Here is a 12379-nt window from a genome sequence, read left to right as displayed (position 1 = left end):
GTGGTGGTGCTAGAGTGTTAGAACACTTTTAAAGCCTCAAAGGATAAGATGATCCAACTTTCAAAAACAAGTACTTTTTGGTTAGCCACAGCAGTCAACTAGCTAGCTAGGTAGTTGTTTGGCTTTAGCACATTCACTGTTTGGTTTGTAAACAATAAACAAGCTAGTTAGCTACCACATGTTCTTGTCTGTCAACAGAGTAGCCAGATATGCCAAGTAACAGTCTAAAAACAACTTGAGCGGAAATAATTCAGATTTGACCATTCAAACAAGTTACATGGCCAAGAAAGATTTGTATCTGATTTCAAAGCACCTACAAAAAGGTTACTTTAAATATCTGATTCCACGTGCTTTTTGGCTGTTCAGACTGCAGGAAAAAGAAGAGTTTCGAATAAATAAAATAAGATTTGAGTCACTTCAAACTGCCAATGTGAACAAGGCTTCAGTGGTCACGGTAGGCCTAACTGTCAATCATATCTGGGAACCCGCCCCCGAGTCCCACCCTTTCCCATGGCATGCTGGAGCGGAGTAGAGTTGACCATAGTTTGTATGAAAGGTTACTACAGTGTTAGATCACAGACACATACTGTACATAGTACTCACGCAAACACCCCGGGAGAGACTTGTACACGAGAAACTCCGGCGAACGAGAGACCAGGGTGTGCTCCGCTGGAAAACCTAGTGGGCGTGCACCCCTCTCTTACCGCAGCCCGGTGTGTGTGTAGGCTACTGCCGCTGCCTCTCCTGCGCTCATTGAGATCGCTAATGAGAAATTGTTTCAACCTGCTTCCCAGTTGACAGCTCACAGAGAACCCGAACTTAGCATGGCTCAGGCAGTCACTGGTGGCTCAATGGAGAGGGTGATTCTGGATGATTGAGCGTTTTATCCGCCATCCCTTGGGGAGGAATAATACATTCTGTTGTTGCGGCAGTGAGTGGATCTATTCCCTAGTATGTAACCTGTGGTTTGGGAGAGCGCCTCCGGCATCGTAGACGCGCGGTGGAGCGGAATAATCAAGGTTTGGACCGTTATCTGATTGACCATCGTTAGTGCGCCGACATGTCGAACCTGGTCAGGAGCAAGAAGGACAAAGAGATAATTGCAGAGTATGAAAGCCAGGTGAAAGGTATGCTTTTTATTAGTAAGGCGTCACACGCACGCGAACCTACGCACACACTGATATGTACGCACACATATACACCCCTCATACACACCCCTCTCTCATAGGCACATTCATATATATATATATATATATATATATATACACACACACAACACCTGCCCATGTTATGTCTGATTCTACTGCCTCTCACACAGGCTTGTTTGGAGAATGGATGTGTAGTGGGGATGACACCTCAGTATGAGACGTCAGTATTTCTGGGTTCATCCTGAGTGCTGCAAGGTGCCTGAGGGGGAGAGGATAAGGAGAGAGGGAGGAGGGGAATCTGCAGAGCCCTTGATCATTCTCAGCCATGTGGAAGTGTGGGTGTTTGACAGTAGTAGGTTACACTACAGTCAGTGGGTATAGAGTGGAGTAGTAGGTGGGTATAGAGTGGAGTAGTAGGTGGGTATAGAGTGGAGTAGTAGGTGGGTATAGAGTGGAGTAGTAGGTGGGTATAGAGTGGAGTAGTAGGTGGGTATAGAGTGGAGTAGTAGGTGGGTATAGAGTGGAGTAGTAGGTGGGTATAGAGTGGAGTAGTAGGTGGGTATAGAGTGGAGTAGTAGGTGGGTATAGAGTGGAGTAGTAGGTGGGTATAGAGTGGAGTAGTAGGTGGGTATTCACCATAGCTGGGAGCTCTGTCTGTCTCTGTCTGTGTTGGTCTGTTCCACTGTTGGTTTACATATATTGGTTTACCTCAGAGGCTGTGACTGCAGCAGGCTCCCCCCGGTGTGTGTGTGTGTGCGTGACGAACTGTATATAATGAGCACTGCACTCTGCGTATGGCGGGAGTGGGACACGGCGTAGGTTTCATCGTCTTGTCAACCCCACTGATGTCCTCGGAGAGAGGCTTGATGTGGTTACTGTGACAGTGACAGTGCTGTAACTATGGAACACAAACACTGAACATGGCTCTACACCCATCATAATTATATGGGCATGTTGCAGGGCTGTGTGGGATGAATTCTCTTCCTCTCTCACTCTCTCCCACAGAGCACATAAAACATATTCTCACTTTATCACCTGCAGTGCCTTCATGCCCACATGATAACTTATCTCAGAAAAGGAAATGGCTTTCACTTTTCACAGGAAAGAGCTCCACATTGTTGTGAAAAAGCCTGATGTCCCTGCAGGTTGATATCAAAGAGAAAGGAGGAAATGGAGACGGCTGTTGGAGAGTTTGGACTGAAATGGCATGACGTGTGTGTGTGTGTGTGTGTGTTTGTGTGTGCATGCATTCTGATCAGGAAAGGTCACAAATACATCCTCAGCTCAGTCACGCACACATTGCTGAAATTCTCATAGAAGAGCTTCTTTACTCTCATTCTCTCCCTCTCCCTCCTACTGTGCTCTTTCTATCACTGAGGAACTCTGAATGCACAGGCTCTTCCCTGGGCACACACACACTGAATCGACAGTGACATTGAGTGATTAGATTTAATGGAGAGCACCGGAGAGCGTGTGTGTGCGCCCATCCCCAGTCTGGCAGCTGGCCAAAACACTTGGGGATGCCCTGCATTACAATGACCACTTAAAGATACAGCGCCGCTTTGCTGCTGCTCTCTCCCGTCTTAGCGGAGGTACCTGTATGTATCTGAATTGTCGCTATGTGGATTTGCAGTCTGCCTTCCCTCCCCGGGCTGTGATTGGTCGGGAGCAGCTGTGTTTATGAGGGGGGCTGTTCTACTCACGTGAGGATGTCACAGTGAGAGTGTTGAGTGTCACGTCATCAGTGAGAGGGTTGATCTGAAGCCCAGGTATACCCAGGTATTCACACCTCTGTTATGTATTCCAACATGCTAATGTCTGGCTGTCTCTGTGTGCAAAGATATGGGAGATTTTTTAAATGTTTTATAACATCAAGTGATGGCTTGGATCATATAAGCCTGAATGATAAATACAAAATAGGGAAAGAGAGAGTGGGGAGAGAGGAATGGAAGTAGAGTGGGAGAGAAGAGTGAAGGAGGGGGGGGGCTGTGAAAGTGAGCTCTGCTTTTGCCTGCGTCTGCATGTGTGTGCGATTTACTGACCCCACATCTACATGCCTGGGAGAGGAGGAGGGAGAGAATGAAGGGGGAGGAGGGAAGAGAGGGAGGAAGCAAAGAAGGAGAGATGGAGAGAGAGAGCACTCACAACAGTGTGAGACTGAAGGAAGAAGAATTTGGTGACCAATGTCAACACTTCCGTGTGTGTGTCCCTTTATGATCATCCAGCGGTGTTCTGCCCTTGTGTCCTTGGACCTGGTTGTCATGGAAATGGGCCAGGATGAGATTCCTCTTCCTGTTCAGCTGTGACATCACACACACACACTCTCTCCAGGTGTCTAAGCCATGAAAGGTAATCTAGTGTCAGATTGGTGAAATGAATTGTTCTTGGACAATCTTAGACAACATACAAGAGCAAAATCATGGTGGAAGAACAAGAGAAGGGAAATGTTTTACTACATTTCAACATTGTCCAACAGAAATTGTGTATCTCACTCACTCCTCAGGCCCGCTCTCTCTCACTCCCTCCCCTGTGTCTACCCCTCCATTTCTCCCTTCCTTTCTTAATCCCTCTCTCCATCCCGCCCTCCATCTCTCGCATAGCACGTCTGTCTCTAAGGAGTCATCTTGGACCGCATCCTTTGGCCACAATAACATTAAAGAACACGCACACATTAAACCCACACAAACACATTATACAAACACACACACACACACCAATCCCACAGTCAGCATGGCAGTGCACACTTCAGTGGTTGTGCTGTTTCAGAGCGAGGGATCTATCTGACACAGGAAAGAGAAGAGAGGACTGGCAGAGAATGCACAATCATAACTCTCCCACTCCTCCTCTCTCTCTCACACACATACACACATTACATTTCCCTCTCTCTCTCCCTTCTTCATTTCCTTTCTCTCTCCTTATCTCGGTCTCTCCCTTTCACACGGTCTCTCTCATGCACACGCTGACACACCAATCTCCAGGGGACCCTCTCCACTCCACTACCTGTTGTCTTGGCAACCACACACTGTGTGTGAACCATGTGACGAAGAAGGTGAAGACGGAGCTCAGATCTGCCGCATCGACATTGACAAACACACACATATTATATATATATATGCACACACACACACATACATATGCACAGATACGCTTCATAAAGATTCCAATAGAATAATATCATGGCCTTTAGCCTGAAGAATCTGATTTCCAGTCATGCATGCTCTCTCGTGTGTGTGTGTGTGTGTGTGTGTGTGTGTGTTTGCTTGCACACGCATGCACGTCCCCCACTGTGATAGTGGATATCTAGTGGGCATGTGTTCTAACGCAAAATGGCTGCCATGTGCATCACCCAGGTGGGTGCCTAGCTTCACATTAGTGGGGGATGGAGAGAGGTGTTCCCATCATCTGTAAAGGGCTTTGAGACCTGGTGAAAAACACTATATGAATACAATTCATTAGTATATGGGCCAGTACTCTGCAAAGGTGTTACGTCTGCATATGTTAGTGAGTGTGTATTACTAGAGGTGTCTGTGTAACTGAATGATTGTGTTTGTCTGTAGAGGTCTGGTTTAGGGTGTACAAATTGTATTTGTCACATGCAAATACTCTGGGTAGTCATTTGATTAGGAGTCTTATGGCTTGGGGGTAGAAGCTATTTAGGAGCCTCTTGGACCTAGACTTGGCACTCCGGTACCGCTTACTATGCGGTAGCAGAGAGAACAGTCTATGACTAGGGTGGCTGGAGTCTGACAATTTTTTTAGGGCCTTCCTCTGACACCGCCTGGTATAGAGGTCCGGGATGGCAGAAGCTTGGCCCCAGTGATGTACTGGGCCGTACGCACTACCCTCTGTAGTGCCTTGCGGTCAGAGGCCGAGCAGTTGCCATACCAGGCAGCGATACAACCCGTCAGGATGCTCTCGATGGTGCAGCTGTTAAACCTTGAGGATCTGAGGACCCATGCCAAATATTTTCAGTCTCCAGAGGGGGAATAGGTTTTGTTGTGCCCTCTTCACGGCTGTCTTGGTGTGCTTGGACCATGTTAGTTGTTGGTGATGTAGACACCAAGGAACTTGAAGCTCTCAACCTGCTCCAATGCAGCCCTGTCGATGAGAATGGGGGCGTGCTTGGTCCTCCTTTTCCTGTAGTCCACAATCATCTCCTTTGTCTTGATCACATTGAGGGAGAGGTTGTTATTCTGGCACCACACAGCCAGGTCTCTGACCTCCTCCCTATAGGCTGTCTCAATGTTGTCGGTGATCAGGCCTACCACTGTTGTGTCAACAGCAAACTTAATGATGGTGTTGGTGTCGTGCCTGGCCGTGCAGTCATGAGTGAACAGGGAGTACAGGAGGGGACTGCGCATGCATCTCTGAGGGGCCCCCGTGTTGAGGATCAGCGTGGCGGATGTGCTGTTACCTACCCTTACCACCTGGGGGCAGCCCGTCAGGAAGTCCAGGATCCAGTTGCAGAGGGAGGTGTTTAGTCCCAGGGTCCTTAGCTTTGTGATGAGCTTTGAGGGCACTATGGTGTTGAACACTGAGCTGTAGTCAATGAATAGCATTCTCACATTGGTGTTCCTTTTGTCCAGGTGTGAAAGGGCAGTGTGGAGTGCAATAGAGATTGCATTATCTGTGGCTCTGTTTGGTGCAGTATGCAAATTGCAGTGGGTCTAGGGTTTCTGGGATAATGGAGTTGATGTGAGCCATGACCAGCTTTTCAAAGCATTTCACGGCTACAGACGTGAGTGCTACGGGTCTGTAGTCATTTAGGCAGGTTATCTTAGTGTTCTTGGGCACTAAGAACGCTAAGGTAACCTGTGTCCATATCAGTGCAGGGATGTGTGTAAACATGTCTGATTGGTTTACAGTATGTCTCTCTCTCTAATCGTATGTGTGTATACAGTATATCTCTGATTATGAGTGTATCTGTGTGTAGATGTGCGAGCCCAGCTGGTGGAGCAGCAGCGGTGTCTGGAACAGCAGACCGAGATGAGGGTGCAGCTGCTGCAGGACCTGCAGGACTTCTTCAGGAAGAAGGCTGAGATCGAGACAGAGTACTCCAGGAACCTGGAGAAACTAGCTGAGAGGTTCATGGCCAAGACACGCAGCACCAAGGACCACCAGCAGTACAAGTAAGAAGACGACGTGTGTGTGTGTGTGTGTGTGTGTGTGTGTGTGTGTGTGTGTGTGTGTGTGTGTGTGTGTGTGTGTGTGTGGTGTGTGTGTGTGCATAGCTCATACTGTATGTGTTTAAGTGTAAACAGTGGCTTAATGCATGTGTTTGTGTTGATTTGAGTACAACCTCTGCGATCTTTCTCTCTCCTATAGAAAGGACCAGAACTTGCTGTCTCCAGTTAACTGCTGGTACCTGCTGCTGAACCAGGTAATGAAAGTGTTTGTTTGAATGTGTGAAGGCACATATTGCTGACATGTTGGTTCTCTTCATTAAATAGTTGCCTATGTTTAGGCAATGTAAACACTTGATCTCTTTCTCTCTCTCTTCAGGTGAGGAGGGAGAGTAAGGACCACGCCACCCTCAGTGACCTCTACCTGAACAACGTCATCACCCGCCTCACGCACATCAGCGACGACTCCGCCCGCCTGCTTAAAAGAGTGAGCCAATCACAGCCTCTTCTCATGCACGTGTCACAAATGACTTTCCCAAGGGAATAGAGGGTTTTATAGCTTTAACGACAAGTCTGATAGTATGAGAGGGAGCAAGAAGAGGACTAGAAGAGTTAACGTTTTCGAAGGAAAAGTAAAGGCTCATATTTTCCCAGAAGCCTCTTAGTTTGAGAGGGAGCTATAAAAGGAGCCACAAAGAGTTAACCTGATGGGTTTTAATCAAAAGTACAGAATTGGCCCACATTGTCCCCTGTGTATTTTCAGTGTTTTCCCCTGTGTATGTTCAGAGAAGCCTGCCTCCGAGTACTGTAGAACAAGTTAAACACACACACCCACACAAACCCCTTCCGAGTTCAACTCATCATGTTCATTATTAATCTCTCTGTGGCTCCTGTTTTATTAATGAGAGCTAAAGTGCTGAGAGACCTGATAGCTGGTAGCTACATACAGTACGCCTAGACATAGAAGCTTCGTAACTGTGTTATAACTGCTACCCCTCATCACTGTCAAACGCTCCCTAAAACATTTCAGCGAGCAGGCCTTTCTAATCGACCTGGCCGGGGTATCCTGGAATGACATTGACCTCATCCCGTCAGTAGATGTTGCCTGTCTATTCTTTAAAAAGTGCCTTCCTCACCATCTTAAATAAGCATGCCCCATTCAAAAAATGTAGAACTAGGAATAGATATAGTCCTTGGTTCACTCCAGACCTGTCTGCCCTTGACCAGCACAAAAACATCCTCTGGCATTCTGCATTAGAATCGAATAGCCCCCGTGATATGCAACTTTTCAGGGAAGTTAGGAACAAATATACACAGGCAGTTAGAAAAGCTAAGGCTAGCTTTTTCAAACAGAAATTTGCATCCTGTAGTACTAACTCAAAAAAGTTCTGGGACACTGTAAAGTCCATGGAGAATAAGAGCACCTCCTCCCAGCTGCCCACTGCTCTGAGGCTAGGAAACACTGTTACCACTGATAAATCCACTATAATTGAGAATTTCAATAAGCATTTCTCTACGGCTGGCCATGCTTTCCACCTGGCTACCCCAACCCTGGTCAACTGCCCGGCACCCTCCACAGCATCCCGCCAAAGCCCCCACCATTTCTCCTTCACCCAAATCCAGATAGCAGATGTTCTGAAAGTGCTGCAAAATCTGGACCCCTACAAATCAGCCGGGCTAGACAATCTGGACCCTCTCTTTCTAAAATGATCGGCCAAAATTGTTGCAACCCCTATTACTAGCCTGTTCAACCTCTCTTTCGTATCGTCTGAGATTGCAAAAGATTGGAAAGCTGCCGCGGTCATCCCCCTCTTGAAAGGGGGTGACACTCTAGACCCAAACTGTTACAGACCCATATCTATCCTACCCTGTCTTTCTAAGGTCTTCGAAACCAAGTTAACAAACAGATTACCGACCATTTCGAATCCCACCGTACCTTCTCCGCTATGCAATCTGGTTTCAGAGCTGGTCATGGGTGCACCTCAGCCACGCTCAAGGTCCTAAACGATATCTTAACCGCCATCGATAAGAGACATTACTGTGCAGCCGTATTCATCGACCTGGCCAAGGCTTTCGACTCTGTCAATCACCACATTCTTATTGGCAGACTCGACAGCCTTGGTTTCTCAAATGATTGCCTCGCCTGGTTTACCAACTACTTCTCTGATAGAGTTCAGTGTGTCAAATCGGAGGGCCTGTTGTCCGGACCTCTGGCAGTCTATGGGGGTGCCACAGGGTTCAATTCTCGGGCCGACTCTCTTCTCTGTATACATCAATGATGTTGCTCTTGCTGCTGGTGATTCTCTGATCCACCTCTACGCAGACGACACCATTCTGTATACTTCTGGCCCCTCTTTGGACACTGTGTTAACTAACCTCCAGACGAGCTTCAATGCCATACAACTCTCCTTCCGTGGCCTCCAACTGCTCTTAAACGCATGCTATTCAATCGATCACTGCCCGCACCTGCTCGCCCGTCCAGCATCACTACTCTGGACGGCTCTGACTTAGAATACGTGGACAACTACAAATACCTAGGTGTCTGGTTAGACTGTAAACTCTCCTTCCAGACTCACATTAAGCATCTCCAATCCAAAATTATATCTAGAATCGGCTTCCTATATCGCAACAAAGCATCCTTCACTCATGCTGCCAAGCATACCCTCGTAAAACTGACCATCCTACCGATCCTCGACATCGGTGATGTCATCTATAAAATAGCCTCCAACACTCTACTCAACAAACTGGATGCAGTCTATCACAGTGCCATCCGTTTTGTCACCAAAGCCCCATACACTACCCACCATTGCGACCTGTACGCTCTCGTTGGTTGGCCCTCGCTTCATACTCATCGCCAAACCCACTGGCTACAGGTTATCAACAAGTCTCTGCTAGGTCAAGCCCCGCCTGCTCAGCTCACTGGTCACCATAGCAGCACCCACTCGTAGCACGCGCTCCAGCAGGTATATCTCACTGGTCATCCCCAAAGCCAATTCCTCCTTTGGTCGTCTTTCCTTCCAGTTCTCTGCTGCCAATGACTGGAACGAACTGCAAAAATATCTGAAGCTGGAGACTCATATCTCCCTCACTAGCTTTAAGCACCAGCTGTCAGAGCAGCTCACAGATCACTGCACCTGTACATAGCCCACTTGTAAACAGCCCATCTGTCTACCTACCTCATCCCCATACTCTATTTATTTATCTTGCTCCTTTGCACCCCAGTATCTCTACTTGCACATTAATCTTCTGCACATCTACCATTCCAGTGTTTATTTGCTATATTGTAATTACTTCGCCACCATGGCCTATTTATTGCCTTAACTCCTCATCTTACCTCATTTGCACTCACTGTATATACTTTTAGTTTTCTTTTGTTCTACTGTATTATTGACTGTATGTTTTGTTTATTCCATGTGTAACTCTGTTATTGTATGTGTCGAATTGCTATGCTTTATCTTGGCCAGGTCGCAGTTGCAAATGAGAACTTGTTCTCAACTAGCCTACCTGGTTAAATAAAGGTGAAATAAAAAAAGTAATGAAGCTTTCGTTTTAGAAGTGGGGGGACATAATGTTTTGTATATATTTTTTTACAGTTGGATAAACACTCCAAACAGCCTACCCGACCGCTCGGAGGCGTCCGCATGGTCCTAAAGCACATCGTTGCCTCGTTTTGTATCACATTCCAATGATAAAACTGGGGGGGACAAAAATGAAATTTCAGAATGTGGGAGGGACATGTCCCCATCCCCAGTGAAAGTTGCGCCCCTGTATGAAGCTCTAGTACACAGATGACACTTGTCAGTCACTGTGAGTGTGCCCAGGATGACACCGGCTGGTGACCATGACAACGCTGAGTTTCTGACAGCCTGGTGTCCATGGTGACAGGCTCAGCTGGTCCGCCTCACAGTAAGAAGGCTAGTGGAATGGGATTCATCCATTCTGGGATTTCAGAGTAATTTGGCTTAATGCAGTATTAATGCTCTACAGAATGCTATAACTCAAACTCCCAAACTGAAAGGAGCTGTTTAATACATGAGGACTCAGACACACACACAGGAGCTAGGAGCTGCAGCTCAGCTCCTGCCACTATATGTTTTATTTATGGATTCATCCGTTTATGGATTTATTTATTTATCTGATTATGAAACGTTTCTCATTTGCAGTGATGACCTGTGTGTGCGTTACTAAATTCTACAGTTCTCCTCCCTTCTCCACTGTGTTGATGAAATATCTCTCTCCCCTCTCTCTCGTCTACCCTCTCCTCCTCCCCTCCCTCCACTCTCAGAGTAAAGAGATCACCTTTCAGCTGCAGGAGGACTTGATGAAGCTCCTTAATGAACTCTACACCGTAAGTGACATCATCTATAACCGCCACACGCAGTCTCCATTAAACATATAACTTCAGGGCTTTTTTACGGTCACTTTTCCTGTGCTTAAACAATACATCAAAAACTGCCACACTTCATTTTAAACATTGCGACATGAACTTTGAGGAATGAGTCACTTTTGCTGTGCTCTACCAATACTTGTAATTTCAGCAAAATGCTGCAAAGGAAAGTTGCTGACTAAGTGAAAGCTTGGCAGCTTTAAAAGCTGCTGGTGTAAATAAATAAACGCATGAGCTAACAAGAACTTAGAGAGGGGACAGGTCTGTTCCTAACCTCACGGGAAGGGAGGCTTAGGGTGGGTGCAACATTTATCAGGTGTATTTCTATAGGTGACTGTGGTATGAGCAGTAAGGTCATGTTCAGGAGGCACGAAACAGGAGAAAACCCTTTCAAAACGGAGGAGGTACTACCTGAACTTGTCCAATGAGGGGCATTCTTTCTGCCTTCCATGTAAAAACATTCCCGTCCATTAGTGCCTTCTGAACACGACCCAGACGATTTGCCTGGGCAGACTTGTTGACAGATGGATGCATTGTGGGCTGTGGTTGCTAGGTGATGAAGACATACCACATGTACCATGGGGAGACGCTGAACGCGGAGACCAAGCTGAGGGATGCCGAGCGTCAGGTGGGGGTTGGCAAAGTGGGGCCTGGCGGGGGGGTGGAGCCGTTATTCGGCATGCGTATAGAGGAACGCCACCAGAGACGCAACGCCGCCCGCAAGATGGAAAAGATGAGGGAGAAGGTACAGAGACCCATGAGGGACACGCTCTCTTTTCCTGCATTCATTTTGAGTTTTTTAGGAGTCTAAAAAGTCTCACTGTTCTTTTCTCCCCACCTTCCTTCTCTCTTGCTCTCTCTCTCTCGCTCTCACTCCAGAGGAAAGCTAAGTACTCTGAGAACAAGCTGAAGTCTCTGAAGGCCAGGAATGAGTACCTGCTGACGATGGAGGCCACCAACTCCTCTGTGTTCAAATACTACATCCACGACCTGCCCGATATCATAGACGTGAGCACACACACAAACAAGCCGATCTCCCTTTTACCTAAGCAGTGTTGGCAAAAAGTGTTAGAGAAAGAAAGACACATTACCATCTCATCTCTCTCCCCCCCTCAGTGTTGTGACCTGGGGTACCACTCCAGTCTGAGTCGTGCGTTGAAGACCTACCTGTCTGCAGAGCTGAGTCTGGAGGCCTCCAGGCGGACAGGGTTGGAAGTACTGGAGGGGGCCGTAGAGGGCCTAGATCCTGCCCGAGACAGACAGCGCCTGCTGGGCCTCTACCCTACCGCCTTCTGCCCCCCGCCACGCTTCAGCTTCCAGCCCCACATGGGGGACCCGGTGAGTGTGCAAAAACACACAAGCACGCATGCACACACATACATACTCACACAGACATACGCACGCCCAGTGACACACACACCACCAGGTAAGCTCCCAGTCATGTTGTGTGTTGTTCCTGTTTCCTGTCAGGTGACCCAGATAGCCGCCCAGCCACAGGTGCAGGCAGAGCTCACATCTAGGCTGCAGCAGCTCCAGTCACGCCTCTCCACCCTGAAGATAGAGAACGAGGAGGTGAGACACACACACAGTCATATGTACTTCACTTTCCCAGTGTGCTTTGTTGTAGAGATGAGACCAGGCATATACAGTTTCCCAGTGTGCTTTGCTGTAGTTTGGTTGATTCTCAGACTACATGCTGTGGGGAGAAGGAGAGGAAGGTT

The 12379-nt window shown here is 47.6% G+C and overlaps 1 protein-coding gene across 1 annotated transcript in view; it reads left to right on the top strand.

Moving 5' to 3' along the window:
- Positions 1-506: 506 nt before the first annotated feature.
- The window catches only part of LOC106576039 (SLIT-ROBO Rho GTPase-activating protein 1), a 24714-nt gene continuing 12841 nt past the window's right edge, over positions 507-12379 (top strand). Inside the window, exons 1-9 of the mRNA XM_014152862.3 lie at positions 507-1127; positions 6082-6277; positions 6474-6528; positions 6651-6758; positions 10557-10619; positions 11212-11403; positions 11538-11666; positions 11775-11996; positions 12129-12230. Of these exons, the coding sequence (XP_014008337.1) occupies positions 1061-1127; positions 6082-6277; positions 6474-6528; positions 6651-6758; positions 10557-10619; positions 11212-11403; positions 11538-11666; positions 11775-11996; positions 12129-12230 (1134 nt within the window). The 5' untranslated portion in view covers positions 507-1060. The remainder of the gene's footprint in view (positions 1128-6081; positions 6278-6473; positions 6529-6650; positions 6759-10556; positions 10620-11211; positions 11404-11537; positions 11667-11774; positions 11997-12128; positions 12231-12379) is intronic.

This window comes from Salmo salar, chromosome 17, assembly GCF_965601325.2.
Source record: "Salmo salar chromosome 17, fSalSal1, whole genome shotgun sequence".
Lineage (NCBI taxonomy): Eukaryota > Metazoa > Chordata > Actinopteri > Salmoniformes > Salmonidae > Salmo > Salmo salar.
Note: the sequence above shows the minus strand (reverse complement) of the source record. Positions and strands in the feature narration are given on the sequence as shown.